Genomic DNA, 25,086 nt, shown 5'->3' on the forward strand with positions numbered 1-25,086 from the left:
CTGGTTTGTAATTTACAGACCACTGAGCACTTCCTCTGATACCCTCACACACCAAACCTTTATTTTCCTACAAACTGTTATTACAATAATGAATTAAGGTATGCCTTCTCCTGTGCAACCAAAATATGGTTGCACATGATTACTGCCTTTCCTACAGAAAGGCAGTAATCATAAAAAAGGGGATTTTTGTAAGAATATAGCATTCTCAAATATCTTTTTGATATTCTGTATAGTTGTTTGTTCTTTTGGGGCTGACAGAGGTCCCCAATTGAGAGCAGCAAGTGACCTTTATGATATATAGTTTAAAAACAATTAGGTGTGGTGTGCGCCCGATTTTTTTGTTCTCCTGCTAGCCCCCTCTTTTGCGCCCGGGAGCCGTGTGTTTAAATATATCATATGGATACCAGTGATACATACGGAGTGGGTTGACAGAGGGACCAAATCTCAATTGGATTTTTGTAAGAACTCACCGTTCGAATCCCTTTTTCTGAGTCCATCCTGGTGACACAGCTAACCATGGGATGTAGGAGGGTCCGCAGGAGCAAGGCACCTATGATAACTTGTTTGAGAGGCAGGTTCCTCCCTTCTGCATCTTAGCATTCCTCAGTTCAACTTCTAAAGCACACTACGATACATTACTCAGTACAACGCTGGAACATATTATTATGCACAATTCAAAAAATAACCAAATAACATGACAATACATGAACGTTATAAACTTACTGAGTGTAAGGGAGGGATCGCTGTGTCACTAGGATGGACTCAGAGAAAGGGATTCAAACGGAAAGTTCTTACAAAAATCCCCTTTTCTCTGTCCTCCATCCTGGTGACACAGCTAACCATGGGACGTTCGAGAGCCGGTCCTTTGGGAGGGTACGCTCAGGCTCGCAGTTCTCATCACTGCTCTCCCAAATGAAGCGTCCTCTGACGCAAACTCATGGAACCTATGGAATTTGGTAAAGGTGTGAACAGAGGACCGTGGCAGTCCAGCATAACTGCTTCACTGTAGAACCATGACACACAGCCCAAGAGGAAGCAACTGACCTTGAGGTATGTGCATTGATCCTGGAGGGAATCGGTCTGCCTCTTCAGACTCTAAAGTCAGCAGGGGAGGAGTAGATAGAGGGTGCCTGGGGGGGAAGTCACTTCAGGGGCATTGGTAAGCTGCTCCATAAATGTATTTATTTTATGGACATTCTGAGTTGTGTCCTGCATCACCTGCAGTAAAGCAGGATCCCCCTGAGATGGTGTAATAGAGCCCACAGAGGGTTGAGGGGAAGAAAAAAGCCTAGGAGATTTTACAAGCTCATCTCTCTGCCAATTTAAAGCCTGTACCAAGGCAATCATAGATCTCCCCAAGGCAGCTGCTGACGCAGGTTCAGACTGCTCAGACCTCTGGGCTTGAGCCCCACTGGGCACAGACTCACATGAAGGACACATCCCCCTGGTCCATCTGTTCAATTTTTAATTTAACACCACAAAACCTGCAGTTAATTAACATGGTAGGTGCTCCCTCCCCAAGAGCAGCAGCACTACACCTTTCAGTCATGATAACACACACAGAGCACAATGTCAGGCGTTTGCACAGAAAAATGTAACAGTGTACTTATCTGTCTGCACTGCTGAAATGGACCATCAGCGGACACCAGGGAAATCGATGCCCAGAAGAAACTTTCACTCTGATCTGTGGTGTAAATCCTCCTTCAGTTCCGCAGTGTGGAGAGAAAAGGCGCCAGAGAGTGTAGGAAGAGATCAAGTCTCTGCTTCAGCAGGGAAAGAAGCCTTTTGGCTCCATTTCCCCCTTCAGCCGCACCTACAAAGTGCTTCTCACCTCCAGTGTCTCCCCTCAGACCGGGGCCACTTGGAAACGTTCAGCTTAGGTGGACTCCTGTAATAGGCATCAACTCAGTCTGCGGATTTCTGCCTATAAGCCTGGAAAATAGCGGCGCCATAGCGGGGGGTCCATCCCCCAAGATCCCCCCCTAAGCAGGGAGCCGGTTCAGGACTCACCCCGGGGCCCAGGAAACCTCCTTTCCTGGAGGTTAAAGCGCTGTGCAGTGAGGGCAGACAGCGTCCCTCTGCACACAGAGAGCTGACAGGATGCACTTCTGTAAGCCTCTTCTGCACTCTGTGCGAATAACTTCATCTGGAAGTCGCACACTGGAAACCTGCACTAGTGAATATTAATAAAATAACAAACACCTAGCCACTCCGGTGGGCACCTAAAACAAACTGGGGAATGCTAAGATACAGAAAGGAGGAGCCTGCCTCTCAAACAAGTTAGCATAGGTGCCTTGCTCCTGCGGACCCTCCTACATCCCATGGTTAGCTGTGTCACCAGGATGGATGACAGAGAAATAAATATATATATTTCCAATAATGCCACACCCAGAGAAATGGTTCAGGAGCCACACCCAAAGAGTCCAGGGACCAAAGAAATGGGTCAGGAGTCACACTAAGAAAGCCCTGGGACCCACAGAAACATGGTTCAGGAGCTTTACAGACATCTTACCTTCACAGCTACCTCAGTCCCGTCATGTAAGGTAGCCTGATGCACCTGGGCCAAGCTGGCAGCTGCTATTGGCTTGTGGTCAAACCTCAAAAATAGAAGCTCTGCTGGCTTTCCAAAATCTTCCATTAGTATTTCATTCACCTGGTGCAAAGAAACAAAAACATAAGTTGCATTCTAAGTCAGCCTAAGAGTACCGTAGGGTCGGCCTCCAATGATGTCATACACATACCCATCCCACTAGACCACAACCCACATACTGGTACAGTCACATAGTAGGAAGACTGACAAGACAGCTCCAGGGAACAAAGGCCTAGAAAGACGGACTACACACTGACCCAAGAACTGACTCTACACACACTCGCCCAATGCAACTTATTCCAGGCAAAAACCAAACCAGGGTCACAACCTGGCTGCGTGATACCCATACTGTATATCACAGAGACGACGTAAATGAGTGAGGCCAACTCCTCCCCTTCTACTTCCCCTCCCAGGCAGTCAAAAGGATTGTGCCCGGAGGGAGCTGGAAAAGAAAGACACACTTCCGAGAGGAGGTTGATGCTGCTTTCACACTGCAAAACCTGCTCAAACCAGGTATTTAAAACGGTTTTTAAAACGGGTCAGAGCAAGTTTAACCCCTTTCACACCGCATGTAAATACCTAGTCTAAAGCAGGTTTGCAGTGTGAAAGCAATACAGGGAAAAGCGGTAAAGCGGGTCCCGCCCCACCCCTCCATCACCTTACCATGCGCCCCCCTGCACGATCTCCATCAGCTGCACCGCTGGCTGCTGTCTGTCCCTCTCATCATCATCACACCCTGCGCTGCTGCTGCCTGTGTCGGACTGTCTTTTAGCACCACTACGTGGCCGTCTCTCCGAGCATCCCTTTACAGTGAAAAGCGGTAAATCAGTACCCCCCCCGCCCCAGAGGGCGAGAAAGCAGCGGCACATCCACATCGGGCTCCCACAACCCCCTGCTGCTCCGCTCTGGTACCTGCAGGCTGATGGTTAGACAGGGCAGACAGCCGCCCGCACCCCAGCCAGAGCCGCCCGTCCCCACTCACCTCCTCGGTGCAGTCCGATACACCCTACTGCTGCTGCTGGGAGCTTCCCACTGTGCCGCCAGCAGTAGCAGCGGCTGTCCTCGCTCTCACCCCGGGCAGGGCAGGACACAGTGCCCCGGACACTTGTAGGGACCCCCTGCCCCCAGCACGATCATTCCCTTCCCTGCGCTGGTGGGGGGGGGGGGGGGAAAGACCTTTCAGACCCATTCTAGACACCAAATAAACGGGTCTGAAAAGGGTAGGGCCCTCCATTTTTACCGTTTGGAAACGGTAAAATCACTCTGCACCTTTCAGACCGCAGACATTACCGTTTTGAACCAGTACAAAAACAGCAATATAACAGTTAAAATATGCGATCTGAAAGGGGCATAAGTAAACAACATAACTACATGTGAAGAGTAACCACAGTACTTATATGTTAGTTGGGCGCCCAATTAGCATATGCACGTTAACTTGGGAAAATTGCATTGCATGGGCAATTTTAAGGGGCATGCGATGCAATTTTCCTATGTAATTTATTCACTGCTCTTTTAGCCCTGGGGGATCGCATCGCATCTCCCCTCCCGCAAAATCGCATGCGATTTTATAGGGTGTGCAATACCATTACATTAGCTATACAATAATATGATTGTATGACATACAATGAGGTTTTAGGCACCCCCACCCCCCCACTATCCACGCCACCCCGAAGCATGGCGAGCACAGCGAGCCTCGCGAGGGGATTCGGAACGCATTCTCCAACCTTTTCATGCCCCCACTATCCACATTGGCATGGAGTTGATTTTATATATCGTGGCGAGCGCAGCTTCGCTTCGGGGTGGCGTGGATAGTGGGGGGGGGGGGGGGGTGCGTAAAAGCAATTTTTAGGACATACAATCATATTATTGTATACCTAATGTAATGGCATCGCACACCCTATAAAATCGCATGCGATTGCATGCGATTTTGCAGCAGGTGTGATGCGATACCTTGGGGGCACACAGAGCAGTGAATAAATTACATTAAAAATCGCTTCACATCGCATGGCACTAAAATGGCCGATGCAATGCGATTTCCCTACGCAGAATAGCCCACTAAGCAAATAGCTTAGTGGGCACCCAACTAACATATAAGTACCGTAACCACACATGCAACATAAGAGTGTTCCATCCAAAAACAGAAGGAGCCATGCTTTTTTTTAAATGGATAGGTGAAATACCGCAACCCTCATACCAGGAGACAAAGGCACGCCAAATGCAACAGTAGTGCACTGACTTGACCTCCTTCCTGGCACACATCATCGTAGGGATACCCGCAGGCCTTAGGATGGACCTCTCAGTAGTCATGACGTCAAATGAAGATGTCTTAAGTCTGGATAGACTAAAGGATCAGGACTGCGGAGGACTTCCTGAAGAGGGAGCGGCCACAGCTCATCTATTAACAGAGACGTTGCAAATGTACAGTAGCAGGACCGATAAAAGGCCAGTGTGACACCACCAGTAGAACCATGATCTTCTCCCCCTGAAGATGATAGGTAGACAAACTGATAAGGCCAGAGTTCTGTCAGGGAATCCACCCCCACCGCCACTGGATCACGAGTCCGAGCGCAGTATAATGGAAACTGATGACTTGGGATGCCATAAGGTCTATCTGGGGCAACAACAACATACCAGTTTCTGGAAAAACTAAGGATGGAGACACCACTCTCCAGGATGCATGTCTTGCCAACTCAGGAAGTTGGCCTCCTAATTTTCCACACCTGGTATGAACACATCTGACATGTTTTGAGCGTGGTTTTGGGCTCAAAGCAGAATTCGACTCACCTCCCTCATGGCTACGTCACTGAGTGTGCCGCCCTGCTTGCTGATATAGGCAACGGCAAAGGAGTTGTCGGATTGGACATGAATGGGCCGGTTCTGAAGAATGTGTTCCACCAGAAGTAAAGGGTCATACACCACTCTGGGTTCCAGCACTTTGATTGACAGGATTGCATCCTGTGGTGTCCAAAGGAACTTAATAATCCAACGAGACTGCTCCCGTATTTTGCACTGCACAACTTGATTCACTATGCACGTTTCAAAGTTAAATAGTCACTATTTAGTAGAGTCACTTGTAGTTTTATAAAGCATAGTTTAAGATTTTAACATTGATTGTATATATGAGAATGTTTTGCAATATAACAGAGGCACTGTATTTTGTCTTGTAGTGACTCTGCATCATCACATGACCCCGATCTCCGGCAGCTGGATACACGCCGATTACAGGGGAACTTGGGATTCCTTGGCACCATAGTAACCTCAAGCTTGCTTTCCAAAGCCAGCCCAGCAGCGTTCACTTGCGTGACCACTTCCTGGCTGCGTGTCACTTCCGGCTAAACGATCTCCGGCATCTCAGCACACCGGGAGGAGGGGGAACGGATGGTGCAAGGGACACCTTATATAGGTAAGCACTTCAATTATGTTCTTGTCTCACTTGCACCTAGAAAAAGGAGCGACTGCCCTGAAACAGCAGTTTTTGCAATTGAAATAAATGCCCACATGTTGACCATACACTAAGGCCTTGGAGTGCCTCAGTTTTGTTCACAAGACTCTTATCCAACATTATTTGGAGGGCACCGAGGCGTCTTACTATTGGGAGAGTGCCAGGCCGCTACTACAAATATTATATATATATATATATATATATATATATATATAATGCGCTCTGACTACAATTTATATACAGCCTATACTGATAGCACATGCTCTATACCCCACTGTCTGACTCACAGAACCTTGGGAGCAGCTGCAGCCGAAGAAGCTGTCACAGGGAGACTTAGAACGCTAATTTAAGGCCTATCAAAAAATAAAATAAAAGACTTCTCTTCAAAATGCCTTGACCAGTGAGAGAAGCCAGAAGTGTGATCAGCTCCTGCAGGGCACAATCTAAGACTGCCTGGGAGGGGAAGTAGAAGGGGAGGATTTGGCCACACTAACTTTTAAGTGAAGTGCCCATGCTCCCTGCAGTCGCCTTTCTATTCCCCACTGTAACTCCAGTGACACCTAGTGGATGATGGAGAAAAAGCATTCAACTTATAAGTGTGCCGGGCAACCTAGATAAGGTGCACAAGCCTGGGCAACCTAGACAAGGCCCAGCGGCCTGGGCAACCTAGACAAGGCCCAGCAGCCTAGGCAACCTAGACATGGCGCACCTGCTCAGGTAACCTTGACAAGGCCCAGCAGCCCGGGCAACCTAGACATGGCGCACCTGCTCGGGTTACCTAGACAAGCTACACCGGCCATGATTACCCACTAATACTTCCCAATGCTGTATTACTACTAGGCTGGCTCATTGGGTAAGTCACCCACTAACCCCTATAATAGTGGGTTCTCATCTTATTGGCTCAACAGAAACATTCAACGTTAACCCACAGTGCCACGTCCTTACCTCATTGGTTCTCCGCGGGAGAGCCTGGTCCTCAAGAACACGGAGAGTTTTTATATATTCTGGGGGCAGCAGGTGGTTGAAGGTGCAGAGTCCTTGCCCAAGTTTAATGTAGAGACCCCCATTCAGCAGGGCACCATCCACCAGTCTGTCTGCCGTCCGCTGGTGGCACTGGGACATAACGGCCTGGTGCAGAGGACTGTTCTACCGCAAGATGGAGACAGAGAGCAGATTCAAGAACCTCTTCGCTGATGTCAGTGCACGTGTGTGAGGAGTTGTCGCACTCACCTCATCTGTCTTCCTCAGAGTCACATTCCTCGTCCACCAGTAATCCATGGAAATGTCTGATGCAATCTTCAGAGACCTGCGGAACAAACAGGGGGTGAGAGAAAGGACGGAGTGTGGGGCACGTGTATACCTCGCATCAGTGCCTCCGAGGAACCAATATGAGGCATCAGCTATGCACAAACTCTCAGCATCTAAGAGCCTGCAGTGATTATATGGGGATTGTTCCCCATCTCCCATTACCTGGGTGACAGCCTTCACATGCGAGTGGTGACATCAATTTATCCGAGAGGATATCCGTACGGCAATGTCTAGGTCAACAGTCAATAGCTTAACACCATATGGCCGACAAGCCAACGGTCGATACGGCTATGGCCGACAAGCCAACGGTCGATACGGCTATGGCCGACACAAGCCAAAGGTCGATACGGCTATGGCCGACACAAGCCAACGGTTGATACGGCTATGGCCGACACAAGCCAAATGTCGATACGGCTATGACCGACACAGGCCAAAGGTCGATACGACTATGGCCGACACAAGCCAAAGGTCGATACGGCTATGGCCGCCAAGCCAAATGTCCATACGGCTATGGCCGACAAAAGCCAACGGTCGATATGGCCGACATTTTTTTTTGCATTTTTCTTTATTCTTTAAACTTTTCATAGAATTATTTTTATTAAGGTTTTACATAGTACAAATATATATATATTTATTAACAGTTTCTTATATAGAGCAGCAGTTTACGTTGCGCTTTACAGTAGGAGACAGTGATACAACAAACAGGGTATTTACAGACAGTGAAAAGGTAGAAGGGCCCTGCTCGCAAGCTTACAATCTATAGGGAAATAGGCATTGATACATGAGGATAGATAGAAACATAGAATTTGACGGCAGATAAGAACCACTTGGCCCATCTAGTCTGCCCCTTTTTTAAACATGTTACCTCAAACCATATTTGATCCTTATTTTTTTGTAAGGATATCAATATGCCTATCCCAAGCATGTTTAAATTGTACTACTGTATTTGCCTCTACCACCTCTGATGGTAGGCTATTCCACTTATCTACTACTCTTTCTGTGAAGTAATTCTTCCTCAAATTTCCCCTGAATCTTCCTCCCTCTAGTTTCAGTGCATGTCCTCGTGTTCTGCTGCTCCTCTTCCTGTGAAGAATGTCTCCCACCTGTACCTTGTTAAAACCCTTGATATATTTGAAAGTTTCTATCATGTCCCCCCTTTCCCTTCTCTGCTCTAAAGTATACATATTAAGATCTTTTAGTCTTTCCTGGTACCTTTTGTGATGCAGGCCATGCACCATTTTAGTTGCCCTTCTTTGTACAGTCTCTAATGTATTTATATCCTTCTGGAGATATGGCCTCCAGAACTGAACACAATACTCTAGATGAGGTCGTACCAATGACCTATACAGTGGCATTATTACTTCTTTCTTTCTACTGCTGATACCTCTCCCTATGCAACCAAGCATCTGACTTGCCTTCTTCATTGCTTTGTTACATTGCCTACCTGCCTTTAAGTCCCCTGAAATAGTGACACCTAGATCCCTCTCTTCCTCAGTAGTTTCCATTATAGTGCCATTTATACTATATTTAGTCTTTGGATTTTTGCAACCCAAGTGCATGATTTTGCATTTTTTGGCATTAAACTGTAGTTGCCATGCTCTTGACCATTCCTCTAATCTACCTAGATCATCAATCATTTGTTTTACCCCTCCTGGTGTGTCTACCCTGTTGCATACCTTTGTGTCATCTGCAAAAAGGCACATTTTACCCTCAATTCCATTTGCAATATCACCAATAAAGATATTAAAAAGCACTGGTCCAAGTACAGATCCCTGGGGTACTCCACTTGTAACCTTTCCCTCCTTTGACTGTACTCCGTTTACTACAACTCTCTGTTTTCTGTCCTACAACCATGCTCTTATCCATTCAACTATCTTAGAATCCAATCCCAAGCTTTCAAGTTTATTTAACAGTCTGCGATGTGGGACAGTGTCAAAAGCCTTACTAAAGTCTAGATAAGCTACATCTACAGCCCCACCTTGATCTATTACTTTAGTCACCCAGTCAAAAAAGTCAATAAGATTTGTTTGACATGATCTTCCCCCAGTAAACCCATGCTGTTTTGGATCCTGTAAATTGCTGGTTTTGAGATATTCTACAACTCTTTCTTTTAAGAGTGTTTCCATCAATTTCCCTACTACTGATGTAAGGCTCACTGGTCGATAGTTGCTTACCTCTTCTTTGCTTCCACTTTTGTGCAGTGGGACTACATTCGCTGTTTTCCAGTCCTCTGGGATTACTCCAGTAGCTAGTGACTGGTTGAATAAGTGTGTTATTGGTTTTACCAGCTCCCCTTTGAGCTCTTTTAGTATCATTGGATGTATCCCATCTGGCCCCATTGATTTATCCACTTTCAGTTTTGAGAGTTCTGTGAGGACTTTCTCCTCTGTAAATGTACTTGTTTCTCCCTCAGTTTTCTGACTATACTTGCAACTTAATTGTGGCCCCTTCCCCTCTCTTTCAGCAGTGAATACTGAGCAGAAATAATTATTAATATTATCTGCTATTACATTGTCCCCCTCAAGAAAACTTCCACTCTCTGTCTTCAGTCTAATTATTCCACTTTTTGTTTTTCTCCTTTCACTTATATACCTAAAAAAAGTTTTCCCCCTTTTACCCACTGATTGGGCTATTTTCTCTTAAGCCTGTGCTTTTGCACATCTGATTACCTTCTTAGCCTCCTTCTGTCTAACAAGATACACCTCTTTGTCCTCATTCTTCTGCGTCTTCTTAAATTTCTTAAAGGCCAACTTTTTTGCTTTCACAATACTTGCTACTTCTTTTGCAAACCACAATGGCTTCCTTTTTCGTGTGTTTTTCCTAACTCTTTTGACACAAAGTTCTGTTGCTTTTAGAATTGCACTTTTTAATTTTTCCCACTTATCCTGCACTCCTTCCAAGTTCCTTCACTCTGCCAAAGAATCCCTTACAGAGTTTCCCATCTCTACAAAAATCAGCCTTCCTAAAATCTAACACCTTTGTTTTTGTGTGCGATGAGTCAGTCTCTGTCTTTATTTTGAACCATACTGCTTGATGGCCACTGGATCCCAGGTTTTCACCCACATTTATGTCAGATATTCTGTCATCATTTGTAAGTATTAAGTCTAATATTGCGTCCTTACGAGTGGGCTCCCTCACCAATTGCTGGAGGGATGCTCCTTGCAAGGAATTCAGCATGTCCCTACTTCTGGTGGAACTTGCAACAGGCAGCTCCCAGTTTACATCAGGTAGATTAAAGTCTCCCATGATTATCACCTCTCCTTTTAATGCCATTTTATTGATGTCCTGCAATAGGCTCTTGTCAAGTTCCTCTTCCTGACTGTAGATACTGTATTCTTTATTGCATTGATTCCACCAGAATGCAAGGTTCTATGACTGGTTCTGGAATTTGATAAGCTTGCCTGAAGAGTTGAGTTTTAGGGAACGCTTATAGGTTTGGAGACTGGAGGAGAGTCTTATTGTGCTTGGGAGGGCATTCCACAGAGTGGGTGCAGGCAGCCCAAAGAAAGTCCTGCAGTCGGGAATGGGAGCGAGTAATGAGTGTGGATGAGAGACGCAGATCTTGGGAGGAACGTAGAGGTTGGGTTGGAAGATATTTTGAGATAAAGATATGCATGTTGGTGTAGTTTGGTTTATGGCTTTGTGTGGAAGTAAAATTATTTTGTATTGAATACGGTAGAATACAGGTAACCAATGGAGTAGCATGTATATAGAATATATATATATATATATATGCGCAAGTAGGGGTTGACCCTAATAGCGCTTCCAATAACAGATAGCAGCTGCCTCTACAGAATCTCCCCTGTTAGTGGGAGACCGAACAGAAACCAGGGAAAAAAGTAGAACGTAGAGGGTGCTAATGTAAGCACCACCACCTTTTTATGTGATCAGATTAGGCAAATACAAAGCTTGACATTTTTGGTAACATTTATTAAAAAAATCATGAAAAAGACATCCGTTGGTTTAAATTTTTTAAATGGATAACCGCATGGAAAAACCCGGCGCGTTTCGTCTCCGAAGAGACTTCCTCAGGGGTACACTGTGGGTGGTACATAATGCCATATAAATACAATATAATGTAACAACAATCATACATTGTAATGTCATTTAAAAGATGGAATAAAATACATTTTTACATACCAGAATGGGCGGTATGTCGGTCTAAAACCAATAACAGAATTTTTGTATTTCTTTAAAATTCAATATCTCAATAGAGATCTGTGGGAAATGTAAGAGTGAACAGACGAGGAGGAGATTACGAAAAAATGGGGAGGGAGGAAGAGAATGTGAAAGGTAAAAACGTACCCTATAACAATGAACCTTTGGTAAGGGCCCTTGGAAAAAGGGTCACTCTAAAAAGGGGGGGGGGGAGGAGTTTATACCTAATAGGAATAATTAACATAATTTTAGCTATGAAGACTATATGGATAATAATATTCATTGATGGACTCTGATGGGTTGCCCCAGAGAATAATGGCAGATTCGAGAATTATCTTAATATTCGAGAAATTCTTGTAACTTAAAGAGAGTCAGACTTCCTAATGGGGGCTGTGCAGGCTACATAAATTCGCAGAGCCTTAACCACATCCAAGGATCTCGCTTCAGGTGAGTCTTCTGGAAAAGCGGGAACCACAATGGACTGGTTCAAGTGAAAGGCAGATACTACCTTAGGAAGGAAAGCTAGACTAGTACGGAGCTCCGCTCTGTCAGCATGGAATTGAAGAAAAGGGGAGCGACAAGAAAGAGCCCCCAGTTCTGATACCCGTCTGGCAGATGCCAGAGCCAGCAACAGTACGACCTTCCACGTGAGGTAGCGAAGGTCCACCTCCTCCAAGGGCTCAAACACAGTAGTCTGTAGGTACTGAAGCACCAACTCCAGGTCCCAGGGAGCCGTTGGAGGGTCGAATGGGTGGCTGTAAACGAAACACCCCCTGGAAAAAGGTTTGCACCTCCGAAAGAAAAGCCAACTTCTTCTGAAAAAAGATGGAGAGAGCCGAGACCTGTACCTTCAGGGTGTTCAGTCTCAGCCCAGCAGTCAAACCTTCCTGCAGAAAAATGAGATTTATGTCTTACATGGTAAATCTCTTTCTTGGAGGACATCAGGGGTCACAGCTTTACAGTGGGTAGTGGGAGTGGGAGAGAGCACCAGCACCCTAGGTTAAACTTGAACTGCCTCCCAGGCAGTCGGGCTCCTCCCCTCCTCTACCCCGCCTCCAGGCCAGGAAGCTCAGTTTTTTTAACAAGCCAGGCAGGAGACAAGAGAGAAGGAAGAAAAGCACCACACAGAAACACATTCTGAACACATGTTAGTACCCTCAACTGAGGAACAACATAACATAATCATAACTTAACCGTAACGAAAGTAAAGCAGGCGCGGCAGGGAGGGATCCCTGTGGCCCCTGATGTCCTCAAAGAAAGATTTACCAGGTAAGACATAAATCTCATTTTCTCCTTCGGTAGACATCAGGGGCCACAGCTTTACAGTGGGACGTCCTAAAGCAGCCACCTATGGGTGGGGACGCGCCTGTGCCGCAGCCAACACACTCTGGCCGAAGGCCGAGTCCTGGGAGGCAAACATGTCAAAAGCACAAAACCGCAAGACAGTATTGGCGGACGACCAAGTCGCCGCCCTGCAAATTTGCTCAATTGTAGCACTGCCCCTAACAGCCCAGGCCACCCCCACAGACCTAACGGAATGTGCCTGAATCCCCGCCGGAACCTGGAGAGAGGTGTCCAAATATGCCTGCCAGAGTGAATCCAGCGGGCAGTAGTTTGCATAGAGGCAGGCCACCCTCTCATCTGACCCCTATAGTACAAAGAGAGAGGGAGAGAGTCTGACTAGTGTAACGGCCTAGAATGGCGCACATAGATGTGCCCCGTCCAGACAATGTCCAAGGAAGACCAAGCCGTAGTAACAACAGACTGTCCAAATGCCGGAACAATTAAGTCCTGGTTGACCTGAAAGCTGGACACCACCTAATGTAGGTGAGAAGTAACGGTAGGAAGAACCGCCAGGTTAGAACGAAAGACCAAGAATAAAGGACTTACGGACAGAGCTGACGTGTCAGAGACTCCCCTGGCCAAAGCAATCGCCACAAGAAAATGATCTTCCAGGCGAGTCAACACAGGTCCACTGACCGCAAGGGCACAAAAGGTGGGCCCTGAAGCCGACAGGATTAGAGAGATCCCCTGGGGCAACCGGGGTAACAAAGGGAGGCTGGATATGGAAGACACCCTGCAGGAATGTGCAGACATCCGTCGACAGGGCCACTCATCGACGGAACAAGATGTACAAGGCCGAAATCTGAACCTTTAAAGATGAGAAATGCAACCCAGCCTCCAGACCCTTCTGCAAGAAGGGCAGAACCCTAGCCAGGCAGTAAGTCCCGGAATCTGAAGCGTAGAATTCGCACCAGGAAAAGTAAGCCCTCCATTTGCGATGGTACACCCCCGTCTAGAAAGGTTTCCTCGCCCTGTGCATGGTGGAGGTCACTCTTGAGTGAAACCCACTGGGCCTTTTACCCGGGAGGTCTCAACAGCCATCCCGTCAAAGCCAGGTGCCTCAAAGTCGAGAGAGAGAGGGGGACCCTGAGAGAGCAGGCCTGTGCCCAGGGGTAAGCGAATAGGAGGGGCTACTGACAGGGACTGCAGATCCGAACCCCCGATTCGTCTGGGCCAAGGTGGAGCAACCAGACTCATCGTGCCGCCCTCCGGCTTCAGCTTGCGAGACATTCGCAAAAGGAGGAAAAGCGGCAGAAAGGCGCCATCAGTGTGGACGGCCACGGAGCGCCAGGGCATCTAACAGGCAAGCCCCCCCTCTAAACCCGCACAGTGGTGGTTTGAGGGTATGGCGAGAGGCCATCAAGGCCACCTCGGTTGGGCCCCACCATTGTTCCATCATCTGAAACACCTCCCGATGGAGGGTCAAGTCGTCGGCATCCAGGGTCTGACGGCCAAGGAAGACCGCCACCCAATTCAGGACTACCGGGATAAAGATTGCTGAAAGAGCAGGGATCATCTCTGAAAGATGCAGGATGCTTCCGCCATAGTGGGCTGACAACGAGTGCCACCCTGGTGGTTAACATAAGCCACCCTTGTAGCAATGTCCGACTGGACCTGCACCGGGCAACCCCTAAGTCAGGGTTCCGCCAGGCAGACCCTGGGAAGTGACCACCCTCCAAACACGGAGGGCTAGCATGCATGGCTAGGAGTGTCTACTAGTGAGGTTCCGTCCCGACGCCACCAGGAAAAGGGGGGGGGGGGCTGCTGGAGACCAGACAAACTTCTGGGCCCAGATATTGAGATAGGGTCCCAACCCCCTGGAGAGTATCTTCCCCTGTACAGGGCGGGAATGGAACTGAGCCTATTCGGCCAATGCGAAGGCCGATACCACCAAAAACAGGGCCCCCCCTGCAGGCATGCACAGACATGGTATATCCTCTGCCGAATAGTATCTAAACCGGCCCTCATATCTGGCTCTGGCCCAAATAAGAAGGGACTTTGAGTTTGGGCCTTCCAAGAGCGCAGACACCAGTATTTGTGTGCAGCTATGGCTGAAGGTGACCCTCTGGAGGTGAGTGGTGTAATTTCCAGAGCCGCCACCCCCAGGTAAAGTGTCACGTGATGCTCAATAGAAGGCAGCAGGGTTTTCTCTGGCACCCCTTATGCAGTGTCCGCTGTGAGAGAAGTTGCTCACGCAACTAAGGCCTTAGCCACCCAAACAGATGCCTGGGGTAGGAGTGCGTCCACTTTAGGGACAGTCTCCCAGGGGACTATGTCCTCCTGTGGAAGGGGGTAAAAGGAAGAGAAACCGCCAATGGCAAGCTAAACTTCCAGTTAGGAATCTCCATACTAATGACCTTAGTCAAGTTCACAGATTTACGGAATAAACCCAGAATACACCTAGGGAGACTCCCAAAGGTGTAGGCGGCTCAGCGTGGTTGTTTAAGGTAAGAACCCATTTGACAGCTGAGACCAAGTTCGGCACCTCAAGACGAGGTGGGGGGGGGGATTCACCTTATCACAGGCCCCCCATCTTCCATACCGTCGTCGACGGTCCCCTCTAGACAATGCTAATCCTAAATCCTCCTCTCTGTGTCTGCTGACGGAGGAGTCTGGATGACGGTGGTATCTGCGTCTGCCTGCAGGTACAGAGCGCTTCCACTGTGCGGGGAGCTACACCCGCCAAGGATGGGGACGGCATTTCTGGGGACCTTGTCCGGAGGCAGATAAGCACTCACCCAAGGGATGATGCCGATCCAAGGCTGCAGGGGCGGTGCAGATAAGAACTTGTCTACTAGCTGCACCGGCAACCCCAAGCAGGCTCCTGAGAGGAGGCTGTACCTGTGGGCATCACCCACGCATTGTAGCAGCCTGCGCATAAGCCGTCCTGTACTAGTCTAATGCGGGCATAGGCCTGCATTACAGGATGTACAAGACATCAGCGCCAGAGCCCCAGTCACTGGGACTGGTGCCCCTGGAAGACGTTGCAGTATTATAGCACTGTGAACCGGCAGCTAAAGGCACAGGTCAGACAATGTACTACAAGTAAAGAAGGCATACAATGCCAATGAATAGGCAGGTAGCCAATATGGTACCACTAACACAGTATTCTCTGACCAACAGATATAGTGTTCAAGCTATACACCGTAAGCTGGTAAGCATATGTATGGCTAACACAGTTTCATACTTCTGTTTCATATTTTGGATTGTGGGAGGAAACCGGAGTACCTGGAGTAAACCCACTCAAACACGGGGATAACACACAAACTCCGCACATCTGGAGTCTGTGGGAAATGACCTTAGCGCTGTGAAGAAGCAACGCCAACCATCACACCATCCATGCTGCCCCCACAGTACGCAGTAAGCTAGTACTAGGCACATATAGCAATCATTGGCAGGCAGCCTTTCTGACAGGCAGTGATAGTGTTACACAGTGCACAGCCAGCCTGTGATATACATACAATGCAGTGATATAGACAGTGCAGTGATATACATACAATAGACAGCTGCAGTGATAAAGACCGGCAGTGTATACGGTACAGACAATGCAGTATGCATCTGAGCCAGCTTGTAATAGACATACAAAGCAGTGATATAGACATACAGTGCAGTTATATATACAGGTGCAGTGATATACATACAATAGACAGCTGCCGTGATATAGACCGGCAGTCTATACGGTACAGACAATGCAGTATGCATCTGAGCCAGCTTGTAATAGACATACAAAGCAGTGATATAGACATACAGTGCAGTTATATATACAGGTGCAGTGGATATACTGGAAGTCTATATGGTACAGACAACGCAGTCTGCATCTGACAGCCAGCTTGTATCTGACAGGTAGATAAACTCTGCACAGTCTGGGTCATGTTGGGACCGAACACATGACCTCTGCACTGTGATGCAGCAATGCTAACCATTACACCATCCGCTCTGTCCTTTATGCTTCCGACAGGCAGTGATGGTGTTAATTCACAGGATACAATGTTGCACTTGACTCCTGGAGGAGATTATTACAGGGGAGCCCAGGCAGTGAAGGAGTGGAACCCCAGACTGGCTTGATAAGCTCTCTGTGTCCCTCCACACATGTTAAGTCAGCATGACCTAACCAGCAATACATGGCCATATAGTACAGTGTAACACAGATTAAACTGACAGGCAGCTAAACTGTTAACAAACAATGCAGCATACAAGGGCAATGCAATTAATGGCACAAGGCTCCTCTCAGAGCACAGTACTGTACAGTGTCCCAAAGGAGGGGTACAGGGGGGACATGCCCAAATGACCTGGCAGTGAAGGAGTGGAACGGGTGGCTGTGAGCTCCTCCGTGTCCCTCCTCACATGCAGCAGGCAGGCAGGAAGGGATTACAGTGGCGGGAACTCTCTGTGCTGAGCACAGTTCCCTGCCTACTGTCCCCGGGTGGAGAGGCTGATGTGGGGGGAGCCTTCTCCCACTGCTGACAAATGGCCCCCAGGGAGGTGTCCACATGCGGCGCTGGTAAAAAATGGCAGGGATCCGGCGCTACCGGGTGGCCCCGCATACCTGGCGCCGCTGCCCACAAACCGTTTCCCTGGTGGTCCAGCGGGAGCGGGTGGGGGACCAGCCGTCCGCTTGTCAGCGCAGCCGGCGGTCCCCCATGCCGAACTGCTGCAGCTGCAATGCCCCGCAAGCGCAATCGCGCGCGCACCCAGCGGGAAACGCGTTACCTTTTGTCAGGTCCCCGGCGTCCAGTGGCGGCTGTGGCTCCCCAGTGCCCGGGGGCCGCTGCAGGTCCCCACCCTCAAGTGGCGATGCAGCTCCGGACCCGGGTGATGGAGCAGCAGCGCAGGTGTCTGCTCAGACGCCCGGCGCTGCTGCTCTGTCACTGACAGAAGTCAGTGTAAAAGAAAAATGAAAAATAAAATATAAAAATCAAGTTAGGCTGCTAAATAGCAGCCCCTCTATTAGGTGCATCTGGCTCCTGCCAGCACCCGAAAAAAACTGAGCTTCCTGGCCTGGAGGCGGGGTAGAGGAGGGGAGGAGCCCGGCTGCCTGGGAGGCAGTTCAAGTTTAACCTAGGGTGCTGGTGCTCTCTCCCACTCCCACTGTAAAGCTGTGGCCCCTGATGTCTACCGAAGGAGAAAAGGAGGAGTCTCGCCTTCTTGAACAGGCATGTGGAAACACTGTGTCTCTTACACCAAACCACACATGAACGCCTTATACAGTGGTAGTGTCCTGAGGTGACCTCTTTCCTGGCACGTAACATAGTGGGTATAACCGCTCGAGGTATACCGCCCTGCCTCAGGATGGACTTTTCAGCAGCCACGCCGTCAAATGAAGACGACCTAAATCTGGGTAGATGAAGGGTCCTTTGCTGATAAGGTCGTCCTGAAGAGGCAGGGGCCACGGCTCGTCTATTAGCAGTGCTGTCAGATTGGTGTACCAAGACCGACGTGGCCAGTCTGGTGCTACCAACAGAGCCGTTACTTCCTCTCTTCAAATCCGTTGAAGCACTCGGGGTATCAACGGGAACAGTGAAAAGAGTTACACATACTGGAAGAGCCAAGGAGCCACCAGCGCATCCACCCCTTCTGCTTGAGGGTCTCGTGTTCTCGCGAAGAACCGGGGGAGTTGTGGGTTGTGGCGGGATGCCATCAGGTCCATCTGGGGACAACCCCAGCGATGGATCAACTTCTGAAAGACTTGAGGGTGTAAGCACCACTCTCCCTGATGTACGTCCCGCCGACTCTAAGCTCTCAACCCCCCACTGTAACTCACAGTACCGGGAGAGCTTGTAGCAGGACGGTCACCAGGAGAAGTGATGCACTTGTAGCCTTTGGTGGGGCTGCAGCGGTACAGAGAGCCTCCAGCAGTAAGCAGCAGCGCCAATGTAAAAAAGATGGCCGCCGCGCGTGTCTCTGATAGCACTGGGGATAGCCAGGGCTACTGGGAGTACCACGTGGTAACTCCGCCCCTCGCCCGGCAGCTCTAGCATCTCTCCGGCGCCAGGTTTAAAAACCCACTGCTAGCCGGCTCGTTAAGCCCTGACCACCGCCGCTAACAGCGGTGGCAGGGAATACTCACCCGCTCTGCCGTCGGCGGTGAGGCTGGGGGAGGACCGCGGCGCGCTTTGGCGGGCGGTGCCCTGTACCTCCAGAGACGTGGTCTCTGCAGCCAGGGAGCCGGGCGTAATACCATGGCAGCGGCTGGCTCCCTCGTAGCAGGCAGATAGTGCAGCACTATCTGCCTGTCCTCTGCGCAGAGAAAAAAACTCAGCTGTGTAAAAATAATTCTTATGTGCTCAGAGAGCAAAAGTGTGTCCGCTCCCTTTCGGGCACAAACTACGACTGCCTGGGAGGGGAAGTAGAAGGGGAGGAGTTAGCCACTCTAATCTTTTATTTAAAGTGCCCATGCTCCCTGTGGTCGCCTTCTATTCCCCAGTGTAACTCCAGTGACACCTAGTGGATGAAGGAGAAATGACCTTGCTGGCCAGAGGCGGTAGGGCTGAGGGAGGACTGGATGCACACTGCAGCGGCCGTCTACTCTGGAGAGGGTGGTCTCTGCAGCCGGGGACCGGGGTGTGAGCCACACGCATCTGGGGACTGGGGGCTGTCTAGTGGCCCAGGCTTGTTTGGGCCTAGACTTGGTTGGCTTGGCAGTGGTTGAGCTGCGAGGAAAGTATTGACCTCTTGCTTTACCTTGGGGAGGAAAGGACCAGAAGGGAGTAGTCTCCGGTCTCTGTGGTAGAGCTGTAGGCATGTGGTTTTAGCCACTGCTACAATCTTATTCAGGTCTAAAGGGTAACAGTTCTAGGGTCTTCTTGGACTCCTAGGGCGTAGCCAGAGGACACGGTGTACGAGAATAGAATTTGCTGACGCCTTAGCGGCTAAGACCCCTGCATCTGACAGTGTCTCCATAATGTATGGTGCAGACTGTTTAGTATGAGACACACACAGTCAGACGTCAGCTCATCCTCTAAGACCTGGAGCCTTTGCGGCCCAGGTCGCAGCCACAGTGGGTATTTGTATCGCCCCTGTGAGTGTGAAGATGGCCTTAAGGTATTGTTCCATGCACCGGTCCGTAGGTTCCGTTAATGAGGATCCTGAGGTAACAGGGAGTACCGACGGTTTAACCAGTCAGGTGACATGGGAATCTACAGGGGGAGGAGTCTCCCATAACTTACACTCCTCTGGCGGTAAAGGAGATCTGGACAGTAGTCTTAGAGATAGAGGATTTCTTGCTTAGGCTTCCCATTGGTCAGTGCGGATCTCCATTAAATGATCAGAATGTGGGAACTGAGATTTTAGAACCTTTTGCTTTTTAAATACATCCTTAGGTTTTGGTACCGGTGTGGGCTCATCTGTACCGATAAGAGCACTAGCGGTATAGCGTCAGTAAGGGCTGGTACATCTGCTATTTCAGCGTGCACCTCGGGTGCCCCTGACCCTGGTAAAGTGACATCCCCCTCATCCATGTCATCATCATCATCATCACCCTCATCTCCCGTTGTGTCCTCATCTAACTCGGGAGTAAGGAAGAAGACATAGGGCGTTTATGTGTAACGGATTGGCTGGTAGCTGGTGTAATTTCTGCATCGCTATGGTAGTCTGTGCCAGGGTTTGCACTGTGGTCATCAGGGTATCTACCCATGGTGGAGGAGCCTGTACAACAGGTGTAATTACTGGGGGCTGGAGGCGATCCACTCAGGTGCCCAGAAGCTGATAAAAGGCTGCCCAATGATGCTCCTGTACAGCCATCGGGATAGAGGACTGGTCAGGGGGATAAAGCAATGGACACATAACTCCTCCTGGATAACATCCTGCTCAGACAGGCCTGCAGCACAAGCCTTACAGGATAAGAGCTGGGGAGACTGTCTGTATGCGCCCCCACTTAGGATCCACGGTAATAACACAGAAGGGGGTAATGTACACAATAGGTACAGCCTTACAGTGACACCTAGAGTGACAACACAGCAGTATGTGACGTGTGAGGAAAAACCTCTAACTTGTATGGAGAGACAGAGAGAGAGAGACACACAGAGAGAGAGAGAGAGACACACAGAGAGAGAGAGAGAGAGAGACACACAGAGAGAGAGAGAGAGACACACACAGAGAGAGAGAGACAGAGAGAGAGAGAGAGAGAGAGAGAGAGAGAGAGAGAGAGAGAGAGAGAGAGCTGTCCCTCGCCTTTCTCATATCTTCCCTTAGCACCTTTAAGCTGCTTTCACTTTCCTGCTCCCACAGAGACCGGCGGCCATCTTACAGTGCACAGCTCAGAGTCTCCCGGAGTGCGGGTACAGTCTCCCCTGTATAACGGCCTACTGCTGACACGTTCTTACAGCACTCACATCCTACTGGCTCCCACAGAGACCGGCAGCCATCTTACAGCGCACAGCTAAGAGTCTCCCGGAGTGCGGGTAAAGTCTCCCCTGTATAACGGCCTACTGCTGACACTCTCTTACAGCACTCACATCCTACTGGCTTCCACAGAGACCGGCGGCCATCTTACAGCGCGCAGCTCAGAGTCTCCCGGAGTGCGGGTACAGTCTCCCCTGTATAACTGTCTACTGCTGACACGCTCTTACAGCACTCACATCCTACTGGCTTCTACAGAGACCGGCGGCCATCTTACAGCGCACAGCTCAGAGTCTCCCGGAGTGCGGGTACAGTCTCCCCTGTATAACTGTCTACTGCTGTCACGCTCTTACAGCACTCACATCCTACTGGCTCCCACAGAGACCGGCGGCCATCTTACAGTGCACAGCTCAGAGTCTCCGGGAGTGCGGGTACAGTCTCCCTTGTATAACTGTCTACTGCTGACACGTTCTTACAGCCCTCACATCCTACTGGCTCCCACAGAGACCGGCAGCCATCTTACAGCGCGCAGCTCAGAGTCTCCCGGAGTGCGGGTACAGTCTCCCCTGTATAACTGTCTACTGCTGACACGCTCTTACAGCACTCACATCCTACTGGCTTCTACAGAGACCGGCGGCCATCTTACAGCGCACAGCTCAGAGTCTCCCGGAGTGCGGGTACAGTCTCCCCTGTATAACTGTCTACTGCTGTCACGCTCTTACAGCACTCACATCCTACTGGCTCCCACAGAGACCGGCGGCCATCTTACAGTGCACAGCTCAGAGTCTCCGGGAGTGCGGGTACAGTCTCCCTTGTATAACTGTCTACTGCTGACACGTTCTTACAGCCCTCACATCCTACTGGCTCCCACAGAGACCGGCAGCCATCTTACAGCGCACAGCTCAGAGTCTCCCGGAGTGCGGGTACAGTCTCCCCTGTATAACTGTCTACTGCTGACACGCTCTTACAGCACTCACATCCTACTGGCTCCCACAGAGACCGGCAGCCATCTTACAGCGCACAGCTCAGAGTCTCCCGGAGTGCGGGTACAGTCTCCCCTGTATAACTGTCTACTGCTGACACGCTCTTACAGCACTCACATCCTACTGGCTCCCACAGAGACCGACGGCCACCTTACAGCGCGCAGCTCAGAGTCTCCTGGAGTGCGGGTACAGTCTCCCTTGTATAACTGTCTACTGCTGACACTCTCTTACAGCACTCACATCCTACTGGCTCCCACAGAGACCGGCGGCCACCTTACAGCACGCAGCTCAGAGTCTCCCGGAGTGCGGGTACAATCTCCCCTGTGTAACGGTCTACTGCTGACACGCTCTTACAGCACTCACATCCTACTGGCTCCCACAGAGACCGGCGGCCATCTTACAGCGCACAGCTCAGAGTCTCCCGCAGTGCGGGTACAGTCTCCCCTGTATAACTGTCTACTGCTGACACGCTCTTACAGCACTCACATCGTACTGGCTCCCACAGAGACCGGCGGCCATCTTACAGCGCACAGCTCAGAGTCTCCTGGAGTGCGGGTACAGTCTCCCCTGTATAACTGTCTACTGCTGACACGCTCTTACAGCACTCACATCCTACTGGCTCCTACAGAGACCGGCGGCCATCTTACAGCGCACAGCTCAGAGTCTCCCGGAGTGCGGGTACAGTCTCCCCTGTAACACTGTCTACTGCTGACACGCTCTTACAGCACTCACATCCTACTGGCTTCCACAGAGACCGGCGGCCATCTTACAGCGCACAGCTCAGAGTCTCCCGCAGTGCGGGTACAGTCTCCCCTGTATAACTGTCTACTGCTGACATGCTCTTACAGCACTCACATCCTACTGGCTTCCACAGAGACCGGCAGCCATCTTACAGTGCACAGCTCAGTCTCCTGGAGTACGGGTACAGTCTCCCCTGTATAACTGTCTACTGCTGACACTCTCTTACAGCACTCACATCGTACTGGCTTCCACAGAGACCGGCGGCCATCTTACAGCGCACAGCTCAGAGTCTCCCGCAGTGCGGGTACAGTCTCCCTTGTATAACTGTCTACTGCTGACACGCTCTTACAGCACTCACATCCTACTGGCTCCCACAGAGACCGGCGGCCATCTTACAGTGCACAGCTCAGAGTCTCCGGGAGTGCGGGTACAGTCTCCCTTGTATAACTGTCTACTGCTGACACGTTCTTACAGCCCTCACATCCTACTGGCTCCCACAGAGACCGGCAGCCATCTTACAGCGCACAGCTCAGAGTCTCCCGGAGTGCGGGTACAGTCTCCCCTGTATAACTGTCTACTGCTGACACGCTCTTACAGCACTCACATCCTACTGGCTCCCACAGAGACCGACGGCCACCTTACAGCACGCAGCTCAGAGTCTCCCGGAGTGCGGGTACAGTCTTCCCTGTAACACTGTCTACTGCTGACACGCTCTTACAGCACTCACATCCTACTGGCTCCCACAGAGACCGGCGGCCATCTTACAGCGCACAGCTCAGAGTCTCCCGCAGTGCGGGTACAGTCTCCCCTGTATAACTGCTTACTGCTGACACGCTCTTACAGCACTTACATCCTACTGGCTCCTACAGAGACCGGCGGCCATCTTACAGTGCACAGCTCAGAGTCTCCTGGAGTGCGGGTACAGTCTCCCCTGTATAACTGTCTACTGCTGACACGCTCTTACAGCACTCACATCCTACTGGCTCCCACAGAGACCGACGGCCATCTTACGCGCGCAGCTCAGAGTCTCCTGGAGTGCGGGTACAGTCTCCCCTGTATAACTGTCTACTGCTGACACGCTCTTACAGCACTCACATCCTACTGGCTTCCACAGAGACCGGCAGCCATCTTACAGTGCACAGCTCAGAGTCTCCTGGAGTGCGGTACAGTCTCCCCTGTATAACTGTCTACTGCTGACACTCTCTTACAGCACTCACATGGTACTGGCTCCCACAGAGACCGGCGGCCATCTTACAGTGCACAGTCAGAGTCTCCTGGAGTGCGGTACAGTCTCCCTTGTAACACTGTCTACTGCTGACACGCTCTTACAGCACTCACATCCTACTGGCTTCCACAGAGACCGGCGGCCATCTAACAGCGCGCAGCTCAGAGTCTCCTGGAGTGCGGGTACAGTCTCCCCTGTATAACTGTCTACTGCTGACACGCTCTTACAGCACTCACATCCTACTGGCTTCCACAGAGACCGGCAGCCATCTTACAGTGCACAGCTCAGTCTCCTGGAGTGCGGGTACAGTCTCCCCTGTATAACTGTCTACTGCTGACACTCTCTTACAGCACTCACATCGTACTGGCTCCCACAGAGACCCGCGGCCATCTTACAGCGCGCAGCTCAGAGTCTCCTGGAGTGCGGGTACAGTCTTCCTGTAACACTGTCTACTGCTGACACGTTCTTACAGCACTCACATCCTACTGGCTCCCACAGAGACCGGCGGCTATCTTACAGTGCACAGCTCAGAGTCTCCTGGAGTGCGGTACAGTCTCCCCTGTATAACTGTCTACTGCTGACACGCTCTTACAGCACTCACATCCTACTGGCTCCCACAGAGACCGGCGGCCACCTTACAGCACGCACCTCAGAGTCTCCCGGAGTGCGGGTACAATCTCCCTGTGTAAAGGTCTACTGCTGTCACGCTCTTACAGCACTCACATCCTACTGGCTCCCACAGAGACCGGCGGCCATCTTACAGCGCACAGCTAAGAGTCTCCCGGAGTGCGGGTAAAGTCTCCCCTGTATAACGGTCTACTGCTGACACTCTCTTACAGCACTCACATCCTACTGGCTCCCACAGAGACCGGCGGCCATCTTACAGTGCACAGCTCAGAGTCTCCGGGAGTGCGGGTACAGTCTCCCTTGTATAACTGTCTACTGCTGACACGCTCTA

The 25,086-nt window shown here is 50.2% G+C and overlaps 1 protein-coding gene across 3 annotated transcripts in view; it reads right to left on the reverse strand.

Moving 5' to 3' along the window:
* Positions 1 to 25,086, reverse strand: part of ADCK5 (aarF domain containing kinase 5) — a 215,897-nt gene that overhangs the window by 24,214 nt on the left and 166,597 nt on the right. For 2 of the 3 annotated variants that reach the window (XM_083145097.1, XM_083145098.1), the window contains 3 exons: positions 7,263 to 7,338; positions 6,978 to 7,178; positions 2,513 to 2,653 (listed from right to left, as the gene is read on the reverse strand). In XM_083145097.1, coding sequence (XP_083001223.1) covers positions 2,513 to 2,653; positions 6,978 to 7,178; positions 7,263 to 7,338 — 418 coding nt within the window. The remainder of the gene's footprint in view (positions 1 to 2,512; positions 2,654 to 6,977; positions 7,179 to 7,262; positions 7,339 to 25,086) is intronic. The other variant, XM_083145099.1, reaches the window with a different exon arrangement.

Source organism: Crinia signifera, chromosome 5 (assembly GCF_055691185.1).
Source record: "Crinia signifera chromosome 5, ASM5569118v1, whole genome shotgun sequence".
Lineage (NCBI taxonomy): Eukaryota > Metazoa > Chordata > Amphibia > Anura > Myobatrachidae > Crinia > Crinia signifera.